This window comes from Apus apus, chromosome Z (genome assembly GCF_020740795.1).
Source record: "Apus apus isolate bApuApu2 chromosome Z, bApuApu2.pri.cur, whole genome shotgun sequence".
In the NCBI taxonomy this organism is placed as follows: Eukaryota; Metazoa; Chordata; class Aves; order Apodiformes; family Apodidae; genus Apus; species Apus apus.
Genome location: NC_067312.1, coordinates 2225195 through 2242859, shown reverse-complemented (window position 1 = coordinate 2242859; position 17665 = coordinate 2225195). Strand labels below are relative to the sequence as shown.

The 17665-nt window shown below is 47.1% G+C and overlaps 1 protein-coding gene across 3 annotated transcripts; it reads left to right on the top strand.

Annotated features, from left to right (window-relative positions):
- The first annotated feature begins 1996 nt into the window (after positions 1–1996).
- Positions 1997–17160, top strand: SKA1 (spindle and kinetochore associated complex subunit 1). 3 transcript variants are annotated; one of them, XM_051642531.1, is made up of 8 exons: positions 1997–2145; positions 2795–2900; positions 3285–3409; positions 4095–4186; positions 7588–7638; positions 7724–7861; positions 11688–11857; positions 16001–17160. In XM_051642531.1, the coding sequence occupies exons 2-8, from the start codon at positions 2813–2815 to the stop codon at positions 16147–16149; spliced, it is 813 nt and encodes a 270-aa protein (XP_051498491.1). In that variant the 5' UTR covers positions 1997–2145; positions 2795–2812; the 3' UTR covers positions 16150–17160. The 3 variants fall into 3 exon arrangements, with proteins under 3 accessions (XP_051498491.1, XP_051498490.1, XP_051498493.1); XM_051642530.1 differs by lacking the exon at positions 1997–2145 and adding an exon at positions 2239–2646; XM_051642533.1 differs by lacking the exons at positions 1997–2145; positions 7588–7638 and adding an exon at positions 2241–2646.
- The last annotated feature ends 505 nt before the right edge of the window (positions 17161–17665 follow it).

The window sequence follows — 17665 nt, the reverse complement described above, 5'->3', positions numbered from 1 at the left end:
ACCTGGGCAGGGGTCTTTTTGACCTGGGGGGGGTGGTGGTTTTTAGTATTGCAATGACATGATAATGAGCTAAGTTGACCTAAAGGACACAGCATCTCAGGTTCTACAGCTCCAGCTGCCCCAGACTGGTTTAGCTGCCAGTCTTCTCGATTTTGGTGGTTCTTTATCACCTCCTTGCATTTCTTAGGTCCAGTTATGTGTCTGGACCTCAAGCCTTCCCTGCCAAGCGGGTGATTTCCACGAGACACCCTTTAAACCCCTTGGATTCACCACCTCCTTCGAGGCCTCCGGGCCGAGGGGGCTGTGGCTGCGGGCTGCCTGCAGGATGAACTCGGCTCAGACGCACGGCACACCTTGCACCCAAATAACCGCGGCTGTTCTACCTGGAGGAGTTATGTTCCAACACCCTCCGGGGCGGGAGCCTCAGCCCCTCAGCGGCGAGAAGCCTCGGCGCCGAGAGACCCGTCTCCTCAGCCCCGGGAGCCTCAGAGCCGGGACTCTCAGCCCCGGGAGCCGCAGAGCCCGAAGCCTCAGCTCCTCAGAGCCGGGACCCTCAGCCCCTCAGCTCCGGGACCCTCAGCCCCTCAGAGCCGGGACCCTCAGCCCCTCAGAGCCGGGACTCTCAGCTCCGGGACCCTCAGCCCCGGGAGCCTCAGCTCCTCAGCCCCGGGAGTCTCAGCCCCTCAGCTCCGGAACTCTCAGAGCCGGGAGCCTAAGCCCCCTCAGAGCCGGGCAGCCCGGCCCCTCAGCCCCTCAGAGCCGGGAGCCTCAGCCCCGAGAGTCTCACCCCTCAGCCCCGGGACTCTCAGCTCCTCAGAGCCGGGAGCCTCAGAGCCGGGACCCTCAGCCCCTCAGCTCCGAGACTCTCAGCCCCTCAGAACCGGGACCCTCAGCCCCTCAGAGCCCAGAGCCTCAGAGCCGGGACTCTCAGCCCCTCAGAGCCGGGACCCTCAGCTCCTCAGCTCCGGGACTCTCAGCCCCTCAGAGCCGGGAGCCTCAGCCCCGGGAGCCTCAGCTCCTCAGCCCCGGGAGCCTCAGAGTCGGGACCCTCAGCTCCGAGACTCTCAGCCCCTCAGAGCCGGGACCCTCAGCTCCTCAGCCCCTCAGCTCCGGGATTCTCAGCCCCTCAGCCCCGGGAGCGTCAGCCCCTCAGCTCCGGGACCCTCAGCCCCGGGACCCTCAGCCCCTCAGCCCCGGGACCCTCAGCTCCGGGACTCTCAGCTCCTCAGCCCCGGGAGCCTCAGAGCCGGCACCCTCAGCCCCGGGACTCTCAGCCCCGGGAGCCTCAGCCCTGGGAGCCTCAGCCCCCTCAGAGCCGGGCAGCCCGGCCCCTCCGCCGCGCAGCCCCGGGCAGCCCAGCCCCTCAGCCCCTCAGCCCCGGGAGCCTCAGAGCAGCCCGCCTCCTCAGCTCCTCAGCCCCGAGAGTCTCAGCCCCGGGAAGCCCGTCCCGTCAGAGCCGGGAGCCTGAGTCCCGAGAGCCTCAGCCCCGGGAGCCCCGAGAGTCTCAGCTCCTCAGCGCCGGGAGCCTCAGCCCCGGGCAGCCCGGCCCCCCCGCCCCGCAGCCCCGGGCAGCCCGGCCCCTCAGAGCCGGGAGCCTCCGCCCCGCAGCCCCGGGCAGCCCGTTCCCCCCGCCCCGCAGCCCCGGGCAGCCCGTTCCCGCAGCCCCGCACAGCCCGTTCCCCCCGCCCCGGGCAGCCCGTCCCCCCGCCCCGCAGCCCTGGGCAGCCCGTTCCCGCAGCCCCGGGCAGCCCGTTCCCGCAGCCCCGCAGCCCCAGGCAGCCCGTTCCCCCCGCCCCGGGCAGCCCGTCCCCCCGCCCCGCAGCCCCGCAGCCCGTTCCCGCAGCCCCGCAGCCCCGGGCAGCCCGTTCCCCCCGCCCCGCAGCCCCGGGCAGCCCCTTCCCCCCGCCCCGCAGCCCCGGGCAGCCCGGTCCCCCCGCCCCGCAGCCCGTTCCCCCCGCCCCGCAGCCCGTCCCCGCCTCTCCCCGCCCCTCCCCGCCCCCCGCGCTCCCAACGGCCGGCCCGGCGCGGCGAGTTTGAAACTGGAAGCTGCTGCCGGGGGGAGCCGCTCGGGGCTCTTCTTCCCTCACGGAACCGCTGCTTTCCTCCTCCCTCCCTTCTTCCTCCCTCCAGCCGGCGGCTGCGGCGGTGAGCGCGGCGGGAAGGGGAGCCCGGGGCGGCGGCGGGAGGGAGCGGGGCCTGCTGCGCCGGGGCCCGGCAGCGGCGGCCTTGGCTCCCTGGCCTTCCCCGGCGGGGCTCATCCCCGCGTTTACACAGGGGTAACCGCCGTGGGACGCTGCTTCTTGAGCCTCCGCGCCCTGCTAGCGAGCAAGGGCGCGTCTCCTTTCGGTTTTAGTCGCTGCTTGCCTTCAGAAAGCTCTGGAAATCCCAGCCAGCCGAGCCCGGCTCCCTGAGGGAGGAGCCTCAGCGCTGGATGTAAGCGAGGTGTTTCTTCTTTACCGCCGGTCAATTGCCGTCAGTTTTAGGAGCCAACACCTGGAGATGCTGAAGAGTTACCCGGGTTCCTGAGGAACCGTGGTGCGGGGATTAAACTGCCTTTATCTCCGGAGCTGAGGGGAATCGCCTTGTCTTCTCCAAGGCCGGTCACTTTGTCCTTCCTCTGCTGTTGCCAATGTAGTGAAACAGCAGGTAGTTCCTAAACTGACTCCTTCCTTTAAGTTCCCTCTGCTTCTTTGCCAGATCAGGGCTCTTAAAACTCTGCTTGTGTGCTTAGCGTTTGCAACTTAGAGCTTTCTTAAGTAACTGCTTTCTTTTGTTTTGTTTTTTCCCTCCTCAGGATTATTAATAGAGAAATATGGCATCCTCAGACCTGGAAGATTTGTGCTTTCACATCAACACGAAGATTTCAACTATTAAAAAGACTCTTCAATTAAGAAACATAGGTAAAAGAAGTGAAGAGTGGCTTTTGGTTTGCACCTCCTTGCAGGAAACAGGAATGCTCTAATTAAGGAGTGTAACTTGAAGCGGAAATCAAGCAAAATGTACAGAAGAACAAAAAAAAAAAGTGAGGAAGGATGGCAGAATGGGAGCATTTTCAGGGAACTAGGTGCCAAGTAGAGAACACAGGCTAAGTAAAAGTTTTTCTTCCAGCAGCTTTGAACTCTGTTGGCTGTGTGGAGCAGGAGGTTGGCAGTTTGACCTGCTTCTCCTGGGAGGATAAGGTGGTGGGGGAGCACAGAGTTAGCAGAAAAGCTTGTGGAGAGGAGGGAAAGAGGCTTTTGCTTTTGTGTTGGAGATGTTTTGGCTCAATGTTCTCTCTTTGACAGGTCAAGAGCCATCCCTCAAGTCTATGCTGAGTAAAATAGGGCAGGAGATGGTTCTCCTGCATGATCTCCTGAATAAAATGGAAACTGAGGTTCAACAGCAGGAAAAACTGAAGGCTTTGCTAAAAGTAATCTTTTTTTTTTTTTTTTTTCCCTTGTTCATAGAATACTGAAAGATTCAAAGGCATTTTGATAAGTGTCTAGTTGCTCTTTTCTAGATCCTAAGTGGTAGGTTTGGGTGCATGAAGCTGCTTGTAAGTGGAACAGGGACTTGGAACAGGTTCACTGATGGTTTATGAAGCACCTCTCCAGCACAGTGAACATTTAACAATTGGATTTTTTGAGGTTTATAACTGAAAGGGTGTCTTTATCATAATACTGTGATCTAAAGAGCAGTTAGTTTTACATCCCTTCAATAGCTATGAAAACAATTGGATCAGAATATTTATCTGTTGTTCTCGTGTGTGTTTGCAGTGCCTTCCTGTGTCAAGTCTCTGGTGAAAGTGTTTGGGGAATGTCGATGAGTTTCCTGCTGTATTTCCATCACTGCCACCTTTCCCCTGTCCCAGTCTCCTAGGATATACTGTGAAAGATTTACTTCCCTGCTTAAATTTCATGAATTCTTAAAAAGATCTTGTGTTTTCTCACTCTGAGCTTTGTTTTTCGGAGCTTTGCTAGTTGCCTCTGGGAAATAAGAGGGGTAAAGGAGGCAAGATGATGGGGTGAGAGTAAAGAGCACCTCTAATAGTAAACTGCTTTGACTTGCTTGATGTAAAATTTTGCATTTCTCATGAAGTCTAACCATCATTTCAGGAGCTCCAGAAGTCTGCTGAGAGAGAGCAAAGTGAAGCACAGCACCTCCGTGAAAACATCCCTCCCCATCTGCCCAAACCCACCCAGAGCAGGTATGTGGGACATGAGTGTGGAGGGATCAGGCTGCTCCTGGCAACCTCCAGCTGCAGCACTGTGCCTCTCTCCTGCTTTTGCTGTGGCTTAATTGGGAGCTTCTGGGAGCCAAGGCTGTTGCATGTGTTGATTCTGGATTTTGCTCCTGACCACTTGTGTGAGTACCCTGACAAATGCCTCAGGTAGAATCTTTAAAATACCAAGTTGTTCAGGTGGAAGCTTCCAGTGGCAGGTGTGACATGGAGTAAAAATCCAGTTCTGGGATAAATCTGACCATTCCTTGCTTTAGAATTGCAACCACCCTGATTTGATAGCTGCAGTGCCAAAGGGTTGAAGGGTGGGTTAGTGATCCCAATGCTGGGTTTTTAAAACTGCCCTTCCAAATATTAAAAAAAAAAAATACCCTCTAACTCAATCATCCTTCTGGGGGGTTGAATTATGGTTGTGGCATTTTTATTCTCCTTTCCCTGCAGGAGCCTGGCATTTATTTTAGCTAGCAATGTCCTCCCCCTGCCTTGGAGAGGACTAAGAAGCTGCTCAGAATCAAGGAGCTCAAGGAATAAAATGAGCCCTAATTCTGTGAAACAATAGCTGCTGTTCAAAAAGCTTCTAAGGCATTATTACTTTGACTGGGTTTCTCAGTGTGGGCAGCTCTTTCTCTGGCTTGTTGGAATTGCTGTTCAGTTTTGAGGGATGTTGGTGTATGCCAGGTGGGGGTCTCTTCGAAATTCTACCATCAGGACTCCTGAACTCAGTGCTTCCAACACGTGCCCTCAATCTATCAGCTTTCCCTGCTCTTGCTCCTCATGGCAGACAAACCTCAGGCTGGGAACATTGCAGGAATGTTCCTGCAAAGTATAAGGTGAAGGATGTGGAAATGAGGTTGGAGAAGAGAAAAAAATCAACTTTAATTTTAGTGTGTAGCAGTGTTCTCACCTGTGTAGGTACCCCTTGTAGTAAAACTTGCCCTACTTTTAGCTGGCAGAGAGATGAATTGTACAAAAGCTTATTCTTTTGGAGTGCAACCCTTCAGACATGACACCCCCCCCCAGACAATCACCTCCTAACATATGTCTGGAAATGTTTTGTTCCTTTTCAATTTCCTCTTCCATTTAGATGTTGCAGATGTTTGTGTGCGTGAAGGAATGAAAGTTCTTCAGAAATTACCACTGGGGTCTTGCCTTCCTTTTGTAACTTAACTGTCTTTAGGAAAAAAAGCTTTGACTTAAGTTTCCATGAGGTCCTGGGAATTGCTTAGATGCAAATGAGGCTTGTTTAGTGATTGTGTCAGCTCTGGGGTCAAAAAGATTCTTTGGGATGTTGGTTTCCTTTCCAATCGTGTCCTGGTTTTAGTCGAGAAGTTAATTGTGGTACAAGTTGAGCTGCTCCTTCCCTTTCCAGACAGAGCTGCCCATGTCACACTATGCAGGTTTTCCTAATGATTTTCAACAGATTATGCTCTGCCAGTTTACATTTTCTGTTCTATCACTGCCAATGAGTGTTGTTGGTTTTTCCTGAGGAGTCCTACGTGAGGTGTTAATGCCATTTGTCAAAACACCCTTTCTCCTTTGTCCCCACGTTGTCCCTCCAGAGTGTTCACTGTGTTGTGCAGTGGAGGATCAAGCAAGTAACTGGTCAGAACCCATCTGTATGGGTGCAAATGGGTCGTCAGCCCTCTTCCCCAAGCCTTCCTTCTTTTACCTTGCCAATTTCTGTTCCTGAACACCAGTGAGACAGGCCTTCACATCTCAGGAAGAATGAAAACACCCACACAGGTGAACTGAACAATTTGTGGCTTTAGCCATTGTTTGTCTCCTGTTTGATGTTCTTCTTTACTGGAGGAATCTCACAGAACTAAAAAGCAAGTTCAAAGTATCTTAAGCCCTTTGTGTTCCAGGTGTTTATTGAGAGAGCAGTTAGAGCAGTTTCTCACTGAGCCAAGCCCAGGTTTTGAATAGAAGCTTCAGTTGTTTCTTCTTATGGTCCAGGTGAGCAGTGGGCTGTACATCTACCAGCTCACTGCAGGCAGGTACAGGCAAAGTAGCAGGTGGGAACCCAAAGCAGGAGTGTCTGGGGGTGGGGAATCATCTAGAAAAGATCAGGGGGCTGTTATGGTGAGGAGGATGGCAGGAGATGTACAGGAGGAGTGAAGTTTTAAGATGTGAGCTCTCGCCTCACTTGATCATTGTGTCTATTCTTATTCCAAACCCACCACCTGAAATCATAGGATCATGGACTGGGTTGGGTTGGAAGGGACCTTCAAGATCATCTAGTTCCAACCCCCCCAGGGTCTCACCACCCTCACAGCAAAGAATTTCTTCCACATCCCCACATTTCCCTTTTCCTTGCTGACGTTCTCTGCGACCAGTGCTAGCTCCAGGATGCCAGGGTTAGCTTTGTGCAGGGCCTCACCTTGTTTTTCAGATGTTTTCCTCTGCATTAGTTTAACTGCTGCTGTCCTGCATTGCAGGAGGACTCTGCACTGTGGTATGACAGGGAGCAGAGCTTCCCCTGTCACTGCGGCACGGACCAGACAATCTGGGAGCCCAGCAGGTGGCACTCGTTGTCCTCTGAGCCACCTTCACCTTCCCGGGGAAACGGGACACTGGGTTTTGAGATGTCACATCAAGTGACACATCAAATCCGGGCTGTCAGGGCAGCAGAAGCACTGCTGTGCTCTGGCAGGCTGTATGCCCCCTTCCTGTGGGACAGCTGGATCAAAGCAGAGGATCAGTTCTTGGAGACACATCAGCTTGATGCTCCTTTATTTATTCCTGTTGCACATCACAGTCATGTCCTTCTGCTGAGGTGACAGGGAATTTGGCCAAATGCCTCCTCTTTGCTGTCCTGCCAATGAGCAGGAGAGCAGCTAGGTGGGTGCCTGGCAAATAACTCTGTTTGAGGCTCTAAGCTGAGGGTTTGGAAGAAGGGTGAATTTAGAAAAATAATGCTTTGATAATCACTCAAAGCAGGAAATACCTCAGCTTTTGGCATTGTGCCTAAATATATTTTTTTATATGTGTGTGTGTGTGTGTATATATATAAATAAATAAAAAATCCCAGCCTGCTGGAGGGTGTTAAAATTCTTTTGAAGGAAAGATGAATGGATGAGTCAGGCTTCCCAAGATTTGAACTTGTTTCAGGGAGCTGTGAAGTGTTTCAAATCCTCCCGTTAGGCTGCAGCTCTGCGCTCTGGTTCCATCTGATTAAAAAGCCAGGCCTCATGTTCTGTGCAATGTAATGGTACATTGCATTTGTAACTGCTCTCTGCTGCCCTTGGACTGCTTCCAATTCACCTGCTAGCAGAGAAGTGAAGAGCTGTAATGAAGTCAGCTTCAAGTGAAGAATTTGAAATGGAGCAGGCCTTGCTGTATTGATTGTTTGATTTGTTTTCTTTCAGGAAAGATGGTGATTTGTATTCATCCAGCCTAAGAGATGGGTTGGAACTCAGGTCTGTGAGTAAACAGGCTTGATAATATCATGTGTTCTCCTTACTACTTATCTATTTATATGCTTCATATTCATTCAATTGACAGCATCACTGGGCTAACTGGGAAGTGTGAAGAACAAGGAAAAGCTGGGGAACCTGAACGTGCAAAGAAACCTACAAAAGAGCAAAGACCTATTAAAGAAGTAGCCTTAATAACTGCAGAAGAATTTGAAAGTGTTCCTGCGTAAGTAAGCACAGCTTTTCTTACACCCTGTGGTGCCAGTTTGGGAAAGGGAGCTCTTGGAGATCTCAGACTGACAGAGATGCTTTGAAATTTCACCACAGGGTGAGAGCTCCCAGTCGTTCATCTGCAATACCAGCCAACCTGGAAAGTGAAATGAACAGAGCTAATCAAGTTCTTTTTTATGTGTATGTTGGGAAGATCAGAATTAATCAATTGAAACCCAAACCTCTTATTTCAAAAGTCACTTGAATTGTATGAGCAGAAATATATTGACTCTGAAGTCTGTCATGTAGGAATAATGCTTCTTAAATGGCATTTTGGGGACAAGGACAAGTATTGCTGCAAAAAGGAGGAAATTTTCTTGATGCCTAAAGCTAAATTTTATCTAGACTTTAGATTCAGTGTGTTCCTTGACAAAACTGGTTTCAATAAGGTTGTTCATGTAGTCTGTGTTTTACTTGAGGTGTTCAAATCATCTTTGCCTACAGCTTTCAGAACTCTCAGGTGAACAATGTCCAATTGCTCAGTCCAAAAAAAATAAACAACATAAATGAGGGATGTTGAGCTAATGATAAGAGACTTTTTTTGTTTGCCTTTAAAAACTGCACCCACCTGGGATTTTTATTCTTTTATTATTGGTGGATTTACTCCCTTAGATACTTAGACATTTTTGGGAAGGTAAAAAGCTGGAGCATGGGAATTTGTGGTCTTTATGAATGCAAAAGAAGTAGGCAAAGACCATTCCAGCCAAATGTTGGTTTAACTCCCAATTAAACCTATGATCTTTCCTGAGGACTTCATGAAAGTCCTTGAAAGAGGAAGGTTTTCCACCACTGTTGGTGGCTGGGGACAGAGGCCAGCTGGATACTCTTCCATTCATCCCTGGTTTGTAGAAATGTTGCATCTGAACCTCTGCTTGTGGGCTCTAGAAAAATTTTGATTCAGGTAGGAGAAGCTTGTTTGTTCTGTGGAGGAAGATTTGCATGAATTTAAATAGAGCTATTAAACCTACCAGTTTTTTCCTGTCTCCTGGCAGTCTTGTAGTACAAGATTGGAGGATAAGGATTGGAAAGCTGAGCTTCCACAGACTGTTTCATGAAATCCAAGCAGCAAATGTTGGTGACCTGAATTTGCACCTGCCAAGGGGCTCCTTTTCATTCTTCTCCTTTCCCACCACAGCTGTGGTAGATTGTAACTGAAAAACCTGGGTATTTTTCCCCCCTTTTATGCTGAATTCAAAGGAAAAAAATCTCTACCTAACATCATTAAGACACTAAAAGGGATAGATGGTCTTCAGTGACTTCATCTTTTCTGAACTCTGGAGCAGGTGTTTAACCAAGGGACACGCTGTGTTAAGGTGCAGATCTGGAGCACCTTGATCAAATAAAATGCTCCCTCCCAGTAAGGAACTTGCTAATTATTTCAACCTTCCAATCTGTTGCAGAAAGACACTTTTGGGAGGAAGAAAAAGGAAATTGCACAGTCGATGTCTCAGTGAACAATAAATTCAAGGCAAAGGGAAATGCTTTGTTCTTTGTCTAAAATTCTTACCTCTTAAGATGTTTTTATTATCTGCACATTCATGATAACTCTGAAGTTTATGTTAGCTTGAGGGAATATCTATTTCTTTTAACCTAAGCATTTTTGAGGGAGCAGGGGCAAGCCAGTGGCAGGATTATCTCTTTTCCACTGTTATGTATGTGATATACTGATGATACTCTTTTATTTGAACACAGCACTTTGGTTTTCATACCTATGGAAAAAAAAAAAAGTGTTCTGAAAAGGGCTTGTGTGGATTATAAAAAAAAGGAAACTGGGTCACTTGTTTAAAAACAAAGTTTTGAGTGTTTTTTGCTTTTGGTGGAGTCAAGCAGACGTTCAAGTTACTTAAAATCTAAATGAAAAGGATGAATTTGGAACTTCTCAACTTGGTATTTTTTTTATATTAACACATGGGCTGAAATAAATGTCAGCGTTTATGGGTTTGCTGGGTGGAAACATGAGAAGACTGTGGAACAGCTGGACTTTTTATGATCCTTAGTTATGGAGAGAAGAAAAATCCCAGTTGCTTTTGATAGAATTCAGCTTTGGATGGAGGCACCTACAGTTAAGTGTATGTCTCCATGTTCACCAAGAGCTCCCACTCTAGAGCTTTAATTCCTGAGTTTTCTGTAACCCCCAGCACATCTGCTGCCCCCACGGGAGCATTTTGGATGCCTGAGGGCCTCTCAGGGAGCTCTCAGTTCCCAGGGTTAGGCAACTGAATCCTGCTTCTCTCTTTTCTGCTTCAGGATGAGTTGAATTCTCTTGGCTTTATTGTGTTCCCTGTATCTCTATTGATAGCAGGAGCATAGCAACTTAAATATAGGTATTTTATATCTCTGGCTTTAGTCTTTATAGCTCTGCATGTTCCCCTGTGACTTTATAAATAGGTTAAGGGTTGCAGAGTGAGCAAGAAATAGCAGTTAATGTATAGAGGCAAAGCCCTCCTGTGGCTACAGGCTGTGCTGCTCCTTTGTGCCCTGTGTAAGTGGATTCCAGGGATGGTAGGGCTGCTTTGATTTGGAAAGATGTTGATGTGTGCCAAGCAGAGTGTTATAAAAACAGTTGTGCTTCCCCCTTTGAATCTGGATGGATCAAAATAGCAAGGAATTAGTGGCAATTCAGTCTGGAATGGGAAAAGTTCCTTTGAATGCAGGGGTTTTTACACAACCCGTGCAGACCTGTCTCCCTATTATTAAAACCTACAGCTTGGCAACTGTATAATGCCTGGAACATTGAATTTGTAATTGATCAGCTATTTGTGCTTGCAGTTCTTGTATCTTTTCCAAATATGAAGCTGCTTTTTTTCATTCAGATGAAAACGAGGAGAGAATTTCCTGCTCATTGATCTCTTCCCTCTGGTTCTCCTCCAGCTTTCAGCCTCTTGATGTAGTGACCTGAAGAACCCCATTCATTCTCAGGATCATTCAAGTTGCAAAGTTGCCCCTGGCTCTTACTGCAGTTTTCCCTGGGCTTTGCTTTTGTATTTATCTTTCTGCTTGTCATATGAGTTTCAGATTTCATCTTTTATAGAATGGCTTCTCAGTTTGCTTGAATTCCAAGCCTTTACATCTATAAATACTGAATAGCTTGATTTGCAGATACTCAAATTTCCACAGCACTTTGTTGTGTTGTTTTTTTTAATCTTCTGTGCTTCCTGTACCTCTAAGCTGTTATCAACAGATCTTCTTATTTTTAGTACCAGTTGGATGAAATGCTCTGGAAGTTCAGAAGAGGGTGTTGGCAGTGCAGATTTGTGCCTGTATAGCTCAGGAGGCTGCACCAAAAAATTGAGAAAACAACACAAAACTGGTATTTCTTAAAAAAAAAAAACAACCCAACAAATGGCTGTAAGATCAAACACAGGTTGTTTATAAATATCTTATGACCCAAATTGCACTTTTAGGCAGAAACATTTCACTTCAGTTTTGGCTCGTGTTCTGTTTTCTGCAAATCTGCATTTGTTGTTTAAGTGGTGCATTAAAAAAGCAACTTTTGTCCCAATTTGAAAAGCTCCTTCCAGCTTAAGCCTGGATATTTTTTACTTCTTCATGTAGTTTTCTCATGTGTTTCATCCTTCTGGTGTAGGTTTCATCATGGTTTTTCCCTTCAACACTATGAAACCATCAAGGAAATGAACAAAATTAACTACTGCCTTTACTCATGAACACGAAGCAGAAGAATCTGCCTCCAGTTAGGAATAACATGTTCAATGAAGGCTGCTGAAAGAGAAAAGTAAACATGGAACTTGGTGACATTTCTGGTTCCTGCTTTTTATTTGTAGGTACATGAAGGGTCGTTTAACCTATGATCAGATTAATGCAGTTGTGCAAGAGATGAACAAGGCTGTGGTGGGCAAGTACAAGATCCTGCATCAACCTTTGAAGTCTATGAGTGCACCAGTCAGAAATCTCTACCACAGGTTTATAGAAGAAGAAACCAAGGATACAAAAGGTATTATTATTATGATGATGATTTAATTTATTTTACTTTTCTTTTTTTGGCACCAAGTTCACAGCAAGGATAAAAATACTGGGCAAGGTATTAAATAGCTGATGACAGCTCGTGCTTTTCATCTCTTAGTGTAAGTTAGAGCATCTTATTTTCAGAAAATAATCCTGAAAAAATTTAGAGAACCTGTTCTTGCTTATTCTAAGGTGGAGAAGAGGAAAAAAAAAGTAATAATTAGATGTAGCAGAACTTTCCCTCCCTTCCCAGCACAGGGGGTCACAGCCTAAATCAGGTTTGGACCTGAAGAATTCCTGTCCATTTCAGGGGACAAACAGTGCTGGAGCAATGGAAGTTCTGATTCTTCCTTGATATCAAGGGAGGAGAAAAGAGATTCAGTCCCAGATCAAATTCCACAAGGAAGAGAAATGTCTTCTTACTGTACAAAACTGAGTAGTTAGTACAAAATCCAGTCACCCTTTTTTGGATAAAGTCACATAGTTCAGCAACAACTAACTTCAGTGACTGAAAAGTTTTCCCATAACTGATTTGGTTGTAACTACTTCAATATTTTTCACTGAAAACATGTCACTTTCATGGCATATTGTAGTAAAAACTTCTGAGTACACAAAGACTTGATTGGAATGGCTACAAGTTGTGGAATCTCCTAGTTGGAGAAGCAAACTGTGTAAGCTCTGTTTGCAGTTTTTAAGCTAGAATGGACATGAACATTTGTTCTGAAGTTGGGAAATGTGGGTAATCAGTCATGCTGCAGTGCCTTCATGGAAGAGACAGGCCTGTCTGATAATTTTAAGGAGTTTTCTCCTCTTCAAAGCACAGAGGGTGTGAAAATGCACCAAAATGTCTCTCAATTTAAAAGCAAGTTGTACTTGCAGGATAGCTTCTCCAAAGCTACATGGCACAGTAAATCTCTTAATTTTAAATGCTCCTTTCTGACAAGCCTTTCCTTTTGAGAACAAGTATGTAATTATTCCTGGAGGGGTGTGCTGCACCTATCAAGTGATGTCCTTAGAATGCCTTCATGTTTCCAAGTTCACACTTGAAGCATGGAGCAAACTCTTCTCTCTTAGAGAGCAAACTCTTTTTCTAACACCTTGGTGCTCACCTCTATTTTTGCCCTGGACAGAAGACCAGAAGGTTCTGCCCTTCATTTACTGGGTGCTCAGGAGTCACCTTATAACAAACAAATTACTGCTTCCTCCTTCCTCTTGGATTTGTTGCTGATCAAGACTCAGTCAATATTATAGTTATTCTGATTTGGGCTCTGAGAGTTTGGTTTTTCACTAGAGAAGTTTGGCTTCAGTCTAACTAGGTCTTGTATTTATTTGGGATTTCTTCAAATATTTACTTTATCATTTTAAATTTAGAATATTATTTGTTTAACTGTGGCTGTCCTCAGGACAATGAGTCCATGGCTACAGAGGAGACTGTAAATGCTAGAAGAGCTCTCCTAGGCCTGGAATGCTGCTTGTACATTAGGAGGAAATTCTTTGTTGTGAGGGTGGTGAGACCCTGGCCCAGGTTGCCCAGGGAAGCTGTGGCTGCCCCATCCCTGGCAGTGTTGAAGGGCAGGTTGGATGGGGCTTGGAGCAACCTGGGCTGCTGGGAGGTGTCCCTGCCCATGCAGGGGGTTGGAACTAGATCATCTTGAAGGTCCCTTCCAACCCAAACCATTCCATGATTCTGCACGATGATCCATGGGCAGCCTTGGCTACAGTAAAGGAGCCACTCTAGAAACTTGAGAAAGCTACAACCAGTCAGAGAGAATTTTCTTCCAGAAAGAATTCTTTTATTAACCTGAAAAACAGAGGGAGTTTTAAGTTCTTCAAGTACCTAAGAGCCAATCTTGATTTTCTTGTTGATGTTGGAAAGTTCAGTTAGGAAATGAGGACATTCAATATCTGAGACAGTGTGTGTGGGGGGTAGGTTTTCTTTTGTGTGTGTTTGTTGTGACTAATCATCTAGAAAGTCTAAAGAAAAGGTCTGACAGGCAGTTGTTGTCTGGCCAGCACAAAATGATTAAATGTCTTCATCCATTGCATTTTTCAGGAGGAGGTTGTGCATTCATTGATTAGTTTGCTTAAAGTTCTGCTGGGAGTGTCTCCCTGCTTAGGATTCTCACTGTTTCTCAGCCTGGGCTGATTGCCAGCTGACCTTTTCCTCTTGATTTCCAGAGGAGAAAAAAATTCTGCCTGCTTAATCAGGAGAACTTTCCACCAGCCAGTAAGGTGGTTCAGTTAGTTTAGCCACTCATTTAGTGTCCGGAGTTACTGTTTCCAACCAAACCTCCACCCTTCAGCCAGCTCTGGTTTCTTCATAACCAAGATCCTGCTGTGCTGAGTGTTGCTGCCCAGAATTCTGGGCAAATAGAAGAAGAAATCAGATTTTGCACAAATTCAGGATGTTCTGATGCTCTGGCAGAGCAATGTTTTGGGGAAGGCTGCTCTGGTAAATGGCACTCTGGGACCTCAGCTCTAATGGCCACCACATCCTTGGATGCTCCTTCAGAGTAGAGTTGCTCTCTGCAACTCCTTGAAAGGAGGTTGTAGTGAGGTGGGTGTTGGTCTCTTCTCCCAAGGAACAAGGGATGGGACAAGAGGCAAATGGGCTGCAGTGGTGCCAGGGGAGGCTGAGATGGGATCTTGGGCAGCATTTCTTGCTGGCAAGGGTTGTCAGGGCCTGGCCCAGGCTGCCCAGGGCAGGGCTGGAGTCCCCATCCCTGGAGGGGTTTCCAAGCCTTGTAGATGTGGTGCTGAGGGACATGGGGCAGGGGTGGCCTGGGCAGGGCTGGGGGAATGGTTCAGCTGGATGATCTTTTCCCACCTTAATGATTCTATGATATGTAAAGATCAGATGCTTACAGAAAAGTTTCCTGTGTAAAGCTGCACTGTACTTATTTAATCAATAAATAAAAGCTTTCCAGGCAGCATCAACTACTTTCTCCTCAATGAAGCAGGAAGGCATCTCCAGTAATAGGAAGAAGAGATGATCCAGCTTAGCTACCTCTGCCTTAATCTAAGGGTAAAAGGAGGAAGAATACTGTCCTTTTTTTGCCAAGCTAGAACACCCTGAGCCTTGCAACTTTGTTCTCATCAGGCTTGGAAGCAGGTTGCTCCAAAAGAATGTGTTCTTTCCTTCCCTTCCTCAAAGATAATTGGGTGTTTCTTTCTTAAACCTTCATTAGCACCTTCCTGCTTTCAGATTGCTCTTTGTTCTCATGGTTGTGGAAGGTGGTTAAAACCTTCTGCCATGTTACAAGAAGAATTAAATGCTCTGTCATTCTCTGCTGTCTGAGCAGCCTTTAAAGGCTGAACATGAAATCACAGGTACTGAATGTCTCTGTGGAATGCTTAGAGGAACTCCTCCCTTCCTCGTGTCTACCTGGTTGTGGGGACTTCTCTTGAGGTTCTGCTGCAGGCATGTTCATGCTTTAACTCCAGTCAAGGTCTTGGTTTCTTACAAGCTCTTGGTAGTAAGAATTTCCTTTTAGAAGTAGTTCATTAGTTGCAAGAAGGTATGGGCTTAATGGGGGTGTTGGGAATTCTTCTTTCTGGGGATAAATGAAGGAAGCTGATGGTCGGAGAGCTGGAGCACTTCTCTTATGGAGACAGGCTGGGGGAATTGGGGTTGTTCAGCCTGAAGAAGAGAAGACTCTGGGGGGACTTTACAGTGACCTTTCAATACCTGAAAGAGCTTGGGGAAGAGCTTTTCACAGGGAATGTAACGATAGGACAAGGGGTGATGGTTTGAAGCTAGAGAAGGGCAGATTTAGGTTGGACATTAGGAAGGAGTTCCTTAATGTGAGGGTGGTGGATCAGTGGAACAGGTTGCCTAGAGAGGTAGTGGAGGCCCCATCCCTGGAGACATTTAGGCTCAGGCTTGATGGGGCTCTGAGCAACCTGGTCTAGTTGGGGATGTCCCTGCTTATTGGACTAGGTGACTTTCAAGAGGTCCCTTCCAACCTAAGACACTCTCTGATCCTTTGAAGTGGAACAAAGCCCCTGAGATGGCGTGAAGGCCAGTGACAATCTTTCCACCAAGGCGTGGAATCCTGATGGGAGAGCTCGCCTTGTTGTGCAACGAGTGCATCCTGAGACCTAGTCACAAAGTCACCCTTTGGTTCCCCAGGTGGGTTCTTCATCGTGGAGGCAGATATCAAGGAGTTCACCCAGCTGAAAGCCGACAAGCGCTTCCACAGCATCCTCAACATCCTGCGCCACTGCCAGCGAGTGAGGGAGGTCCGGGGGTCCCGCCTCGTCCGCTACGTCATCTGCTGACCACCTGCCCACCTGCCCCTCACCCAAGATAAGAGGACACAAGTATTTTGAGATGTAGAGAGATGTTGTTTGGTTGGTTGGTTTGGTTTTTTTTGCAGTGTTTCTGTCTCCGGGGCGTTCCTACCTGCCTAAAAAGGCAGCAGTGAGGACCAAGGGGTGTTTTTCTGCCGTCTACCCTACATGAGGAGTGGCAATATCAAGTGGCCTTGAAGTCTTGGAGTTTTGTTGGGAAAACTTGAGAGGGATGACTTGCCTTTTTGGTGAATTACAACTGCAGTTGGCATACCTGTGGACACAGGCAGTTGGAATCACATTTTCAGGTCAGCACTTGAAATGTTAACTTCTCTGCACGTTAATAATGAGCCTTTTGTGTTTATGAGTTGGAGACTCTGTTTAAGACTCTGTAGCTACTCACAGGGAGGATTAGATTCTTTGCTTTTTTTTAATCCATCAAACCCATTTCCAGATTTCCTTTTCTTCATCTTTTTCTTCTTATCCTAATTGTATGGTTTGGAGTTTCCTGCCTGGCCTGAACAGGAAGATCTGAGGTGGTTTAAACATTTCCAGACTGCTGCTGGGTAGTTTTTTTAGCCATGTGGCTTCCATACTTCCACCAGGCAGCCAGATTTTATTTTTTTTCCCCCTCAGATCAATTCATTAGACTGAAACAATAGAGCAGTAGGTTTTGTAAAGTGAAAATGTTGACTTTCACTTGGAAAATGCTGGTCAAACTTGTCACAGTTTATTACAGGAGATTTGGTTTCAAAGAACCTATCAGTGTAGTAAGTTCCAGAGTAGAATCCTTGTGATAAATACCAACTCTGTGAGTTATCAAAGCTGTTTTGATAAAAGCTGTGGTCTTGTTTTTCCATGAGCCTGTATCTGCTGTTATCCTAATATCTAATCTGAATATCCCTTCTTGTACCCTCTTTGTGTTCAGATGACAATTTAATGAGCAAAAGACCCTGAATGAACTTTGACATTTCTCAATAAAGAGATTCTGGTAATCTGGATTTTAGATTCCTGGATTATATCCTAGGTTTATAGTCCTAGATTCTTTTTTTTTTTTTTCATGTGTGTGATGGTTGGTTTTTTGGGTGTTTTTATGGTCTTTTGCTCTGGGGTGTTGAGATCCAAGCTTAGGTGTCCCTAGAGGGAGGTTGACCTGCTGGATATGGGGCTATTTCAGTGTTTTCAACGTGTTGACTTTTCTCCCTCTCTAATTTACTTTGTGGTTATACAGCTTTAACTTGAAACGTGTGGGAAAGAAGCCAAAGGGGCCTCAAAAAGACCCAGAAGAACCAAGGGGATGAGGTTCAACAAGACTAAGTGCCGGGTCTTGCACTTGGGCCACAATCACCAGAGCTAGAGGCTGGGGCAAGAGTGGCTGGAGAGCAGCCCAGCAGAGAGGGGACTGGGAGCACTGGTTGGCAACTGGTTGAACAGGAGGCAGCAGTGTGCCCAGGTGGCCCAGGAGGCCAATGGCATCCTTCCTTGTATCAGGAATGGTGTGGCC